At 37.6% G+C, this 6,422-nt stretch overlaps 1 protein-coding gene across 1 annotated transcript; it reads left to right on the top strand.

Annotated features, from left to right (window-relative positions):
• The first annotated feature begins 889 nt into the window (after nucleotides 1-889).
• LOC145133882 (uncharacterized) lies at nucleotides 890-3,910 on the top strand. The gene is made up of 3 exons (XM_079068837.1): nucleotides 890-2,644; nucleotides 2,725-2,974; nucleotides 3,079-3,910. The coding sequence occupies exons 1-3, from the start codon at nucleotides 2,636-2,638 to the stop codon at nucleotides 3,246-3,248; spliced, it is 429 nt and encodes a 142-aa protein (XP_078924963.1). The 5' UTR covers nucleotides 890-2,635; the 3' UTR covers nucleotides 3,249-3,910.
• The last annotated feature ends 2,512 nt before the right edge of the window (nucleotides 3,911-6,422 follow it).

Raw genomic sequence — 6,422 nt, 5'->3', positions numbered from 1 at the left:
TTAGTTCAAATCCTAGATTTGCCACTGCCTGGACTCAACTACCGTTAAATAGGATCTGTTAAGCCCCCTCATGTGCCTCACACGTGAGGGTAAATTCGTCATTTCATATGTAAGGGACCATTTTTGCATAAACCGTTTTTTGACTTAATTGACCTTTACCCCTCATTTACTTTTCCCAACACCCGTTAACTCCCCAACTCCCTCCTTCCTGCTTCTGCTCCATTGAACCTGCAAAAAACCCTCGTTGCTTATCCAAATAAGTTAATTGACGCTACACATACAAGGGCATTCGTTTAATACGAAATGGTGTTCGTAATGTGGCATATCAGACCGAAACATGAAGTTGTTGATGTATCAACCGTGTATGGTAAGTTGCTCTGTTTTCTTTAATTTTCATATTTTTCATTTTCTTATTGATTTAGAACAAAAAAATGCAAAATTTTGACTTTGTTAATATGTACGATTTTGATTTTTAGCGGGTGCACCAACATGGTTTAGTATTAAGCTTCATCACGGTGGGAAATTTACTAAGTTACCTGATATAAAGTACATTGGAGGTGAAGTGTGTTATGTTGATTACGTGGACATAGATGAGTTTTCTGTACATGAACTTGATGCCGTAATGCTTGACCTAGGTTACCCAGACCCACAGAATTCTGATTTCGCTGATGAATCCCCAGTGATATACTACCATTTTAGGATACCCAATGGTGACTTTCAATTTGGTCTTAGAGCTTTAGGGAAGATCAGGATGTGATCAACCTTTCTAAATACATTGCACATAACAAGCTGATTGAGGTGTACACAGAGCATGGGAAGACAAATTTATTGACTTACTTCATGTCTCCAAATTCAAAGGGTAAAGTTGCCATTGAGGAATTACCAGAAAATGAAAATCAAGGGGCTGAAGTTGAGGGTCAAGTTCATGCAGAATCTCCATCGAAAAATATGAACCATGGTAATGATGAGCCTATTGGTGAGTTCATGTCTCTGATTCTTTTTGGGAGTAAGAATGATAGTTTCTCACCAGAGTATACAAGGGGTAGAGTTGGGAATTCCAAAAGAGGTGAAGGTTCTTGTAGCAAGAGGCTTAATTTAAATTATATTGATGAGGGTGTTCACATATCAAAGGAAAAGAATGATGATTAGGATGGTTCAACTGATGTTCAGGAGGCAGCAACTTCTGTTCATATTGATGAGATGGATGGTGTTAGGGAGGCTGCAACTATTGTTGAAGAGGCATCAACTGTTGTTGAAGGATGCTACAACACCCTCTATTAATAATGATGATCAACAATTGAATGAGCTATTTGATAACCTTATGGAAAATTTGATTGGAAGTGATGAGGATAATGTAGAGTATGAAGGGGATGGAGAATCTGAAGAGGGTAATCCAGAGTATGAAGAGGATGATGAATCTCAATAAAGTGATCCACAGTATGAGGAGGATGATGATTCTCAAGATAGTGATCCAGGGTATGAAGAAGATGAAGATCATGTGGATGACATAATGGATGTTGACAACAATATTCAGGATGTGGATGTGGACATGGGAGACTTCACTCTCAATGTTGAAAGTGATGTGGAAGGTTCTTGTATAAATGTTGTTCATAGGCATGAACCTGAAGATATGGAAGTGATCAACAATGAGGAATTCAAATCTTTGGATGAAGGATCTGACCAAGACAGAGAGAGAATAGCTCTTATCAAGAATTTGAGAAAAGAAAAAAGGTGTAGCCTTGGGGCAGTACATAAACAAACATTTTCAGTTGGAGATAAATTTAATAGTAAAAAGGAATTAAAGGAGGCAATTGATCTGCATGCACTAGAATCAAGAAGGAATCTTTTCTTTAAAAAAAATGACAATGTAAGGCTTAGGGCACAGTGTAGTGGAGTTCTACCTGTCACCAATAAAGGCCAAGTGGGTAGTCAAGCTACCACTTCAAAAAGAAAGGATAAAGAATTAAAGACACAAAAAGTAACATGTGGTTGGTATATTCATGCATCTAGGTCAAATCCTGAATCCGACTGGTTTATAAGGACCTTAAACCAAACTCACACATGTTTGAAAAAAAGGAAACTCAGGGCTTGTACTGCTTCTTTAATCAGCAAGGAAATCTTTGATCAAGTTGAGGCAAATCCAGATATACCTTTGAGAGCCATACAAGATCACTTTCAAAAGACCTACCAAGTGGGTATTAGTATGGACAAGGTGTTCAGGGCAAAGGATAAGGCAAGAAAGCATATAACTGGGGGCTACACAAAGCAGTATGAATTGTTGAGGCACTATGTTCTTGAACTTCAAGCTACGAACCCAAACACCATAGTGAAAATAGATGTATGTTCTTAGCCTAACCCTGATTCCCCAACCAGGCAGTTTAGAAGAATTTATGTGTGTTTGGGTCCACTGAAGAAAGGTTTCAAGGCATGCCTTAGGTTTTGATGGTTCCTTCATGAAAGGACCATTTCGTGAGCAGGTCCTTTCAGCAGTTGGTCTTGATTCCAATAATGGAATTTACCCATTAGCATATGGGATTGTTGAGTCTGAAACACAAAAAGCTGGAAGTGGTTTTTAGAAAACCTTGGGGATGACTTGGACCTTGGAAGAAACTGAAATTTCACTTTCATAAGTGACATGCAAAAGGTAAAGAAAATTTATACATTTGGTCATTTAAGATGTGTGGTTTTTAGTTAACTCTAATTATTGTCAATTGATTCATGTAGGGTTTACAAAGTGCAGTTGAACAGTTGTTTCCCAATGTTGAGCATAGATATTGTATCAGACATATTCATGACAATATGAGGAAGAGGTGGAGACAAACAGAGTATAAGGACCACTTATGGAGGTGTGCACCAACTACCACCATTCCTGAGTTTGAACATTTGATGAAGGAGTTTAGTCAATATGATAAGGAGGCATGTGAATGGTTGAAGCAAATTCCTCCTGCACATTGGGCAAGGAGTCACTTTTCAGGTAATTCAATATATTCCAATTTGGTCCTTATGTCTTTCACTCAGTGAACTGTTTTACTTGTATGTTAATTGTATTAACTTATTTTCAATGGTAATGTACAACAGGAAGAGCGGTTTCTGATGTCTTGATATCAAATATGTGTGAAGTGTTTAATGGGAAGATAGACAAAGGAAAGGATAAACCTGTCATTGGATGTCTAGAATACATAAGGGAGTATCTAATGAAGAGGATATGCAATGTCATGAAGGAAATGAAAAAGCTAAAGGTACACTAACACCCACAGCAACAGACATCCTAGCAGCAAGAAAAACAGTTGCTTCACAATGCATTGCTAGGTGGAATGGGGGAGACAAGTATCAAGTCACAGGAGCTTTGCAGGATCAACATGTGGTGGATGTTAAGAACCAAACATGCACTTGCAGAAAATGGGAATTGATTGGAATTCCATGCAGACATGCAATTGCAACTTTGAATGAAATGAGTAAAGACCCAGAGGCTGAGCTTGACATTTACAAATGGGTTCACAAGGTGTATTTTCTAGATACGTGGAAAAAAGCTTATTCATTTAAGGTGGAGCCAATTAAGGGGAGATCCATGTGGCCCAAGAGTGAATGTCCCACAAAGCTAATCCCTCATCCACATCGCACTTAGGTGGGAAGGCCTAAGAAAAAAAGAAGACAAAGTGAGGGTGAAAGGTTAAGCAAAAAGCAGAAGGCAAGTCAAGGTGATGGAGTGAATGCTACACAAGAAGGAGGATCCCAAAAACCAACAAATGATGGAGTGCAGAAGCTATCGAGGAAGCATATCAGTGTTACTTGTAGCAAATGCAAGAATAAGGGACACAACTCTAGGACCTGTAAAGGGCAAGGTGGGAATCAGTCCAAGAAGTAATGTGTCATGCATGGGGGTTTCTATGATTTTGGTTGCTTTTGAACACTTGGTTGTTATGTTTACACCATTTTGTTGAAATCTTTTGGTTGGTTGTTATGAATACTTGATTTTTATGTTATTAATCTTAATGAAATGTGCATTTTGGTTGTTATGTTATGAATCTTAATGAAATGTGCATTTTGGTTATGTTATGAATCTTAATGAAATGTGCATTTTGGTTATGTACAATTGGTTGTAATGAATCTTCATACCATTTCTATTGATGTGTTAATTCTGATACATTCATACAATTTTGGTAATACATTCATACCATCATAAGTCACTACAAAAATGATCACATAAAATTACAACAAAATGACCATTTTATCCATACTAATACCATTCACAGACCAAAACACCCTTCACAGTAAACCCCTACACAAACCTGATACAGAACAAGACAATCACAAAAAACCAACTTCCAAACAGGTACATTTTCAGCTTCAAGTTTTCATCCTTCAATGCTTTGCAATTTGCCACCAACATGTTGTTCCTGCATCTCAGTCCATTGCATTGATCCTGTAGCATGTTCACACTTCTAAGAAACTCATTTCACCGTTCCTGCACTGAATTCAAATTTCTTTGCAGTCCAGGTATGATGGCTTTAGACCTAGCACACATTGGGGGATCAAGCCACCCGATAAACCCACAAACGGAATTATTCATAGGGCATGCAAAAAATCTCCTTCCTGGATTCAGAGGGGTCCAATATGTTTTTACCAAAGAAACTTTTCCACAAAAACATAGAACCATTGTTGTTGTAACAGAGCTCAAGAAGAAGAAGGGTAGAAAAAAGAGACGTTGGGGAAGAAAGATCGCAGGCAGTGGGATATTTGAAAGGAATTAAGTCAAAAAACGGTTTATGCAAAAATGATCCCTTACATATGAAATGACGAATTTACCCTCACGTGTGAGGAACATGAGGGGGCTTAACAGATCCTCTTTAACGGGAGTTAAGTCCAGGGACCAAAACCACATACAAACCACTCCAAAAGGACCATGGATCCAAAAAACTCGTGGTTTGGACTAAAACCCCAAAAAATCTGCATACCACAGGGACCATTTTAGCAATTTTGTCTAGTTTTTATTTTAAACAAAAAAAATTAGACAAAACTGCACAAATGGTCCATGTGGTTTGCTCAAAATTGCCACTTTGGTCCAAAAAAGTTTGGACTAGCACCAGAGGTCCAAAGTTTTCATTTTGTTGCGAGTTTGGTCCAATTTGCTTTGAACTTTTTTATATTGACGATTTTACCCTTACTTTTTTCTTTTTCCAGTATTTTTAGTTTATTTAAATACTTTTCTAATTAAAAGAATAATAATAAAAAAATTTATCTTTTCTATTTTATTTTTATAGTTTTTTATAATAGAAAAAATACATCTCTCTCTCTCTCTCTCTCTCTCCAGATCTTGTATGAATGGATGAATGAAAGGTTGTTGATTTCTGAAGATAATCAACGTTTTGAATGAACTTCTCAAAATTGAACTTCGTTTTAAGCATACTAAAAGGATGTAAACTCAGGTCTTTGATTTCAATAGATGGGAGAAAAGGATGAAAGGGTGTTCGTCTTTCAAACTCAACAGGAAGACCCAAGAACCCATTGAACCGATCGAAGGTAACATGCGCTACATGGTGCATATTAGTGGTCCATCCAATCTCTGTAACAGAAAGATCTTGCTTCTATTATGTAGCAGTGGTCTTGCAAGAAGCAGCAACCCATAAAGATTTCCTGAATAGGGTAAACAAAAGTTCCCATAACGACAGCTGTTGATTATCCCTTTCTATTCGAACATTCAATTCATTGTATTTGTTGTCATCTTCTTGGCAATCGGTAACCCTAGAAACCCTTTCTCCAGATTCTTTCGATTCTCGATTTACATACTGAAACAATGCAGTGTCATGGTGGGTTTGCAAAGAAGAAAAAGATAAAGATGCAGAATGGAGGAACTGATTTAAGTTGTCGATCAAGGCTTTTGTTCAAGATCTTGATTAGCTATCACCCGTCTCCGCCTAGCAATCAGTTGTCGAAAACCCTAGCAATCAACACTCGCCGCCATTCTGACGAACGCTAGTGTTTCAAACGGTGATGTCGCCGGATCTATCTCTAACCCTAATCAAAATTCATCTCCACAATCGAAATTTGAAGACGAAACCAGATTTGAAGGCAAGATATTTATTTCTAGAGTGTATGTGTCTATTTGTGTTTGAAGGTAAGAAATCGATTTCTTTCCCCTGAATATTTGTGTATTAGCTATGAGATTAACGCAAGATCTTCATCTTCATCTTTCCCCTGATTTCTTCATCTTCATCTTGTTCCCAAATATTCATCTTGTCGAGCCTTGTCTGCATGTGTATGAATCAGGAAGAGAAAGATATATATAAAGAGAGAGTATGAATCTGGTTCAAATGTTCATCATATGGTGGTGGTGATGTTCCATTTTTCTGAAAATCATAATGATGAGCAACGGCTGATTACCTATGCTACTTGAGCAAAATCTAGGCAAGGATGCAACCGTA

Source organism: Lactuca virosa, chromosome 8 (genome assembly GCF_052849685.1).
Source record: "Lactuca virosa cultivar CGN04683 chromosome 8, Lactuca_virosa_CGN04683_v6, whole genome shotgun sequence".
Lineage (NCBI taxonomy): Eukaryota > Viridiplantae > Streptophyta > Magnoliopsida > Asterales > Asteraceae > Lactuca > Lactuca virosa.
The sequence above is the reverse complement of the archived record's forward strand: the minus strand, read 5'-3'. Positions and strand labels throughout refer to the sequence as shown.

What these genes read in the sequence shown, in the direction of transcription:
- LOC145133882 (XM_079068837.1), top strand. An exon ending in GGCAAGGAGTCACTTTTCAG is followed by an intron (nt 2,975 to 3,078) that starts GTAATTCAATAT and finishes AATGTACAACAG; the next exon opens with GAAGAGCGGTTTCTGATGTC.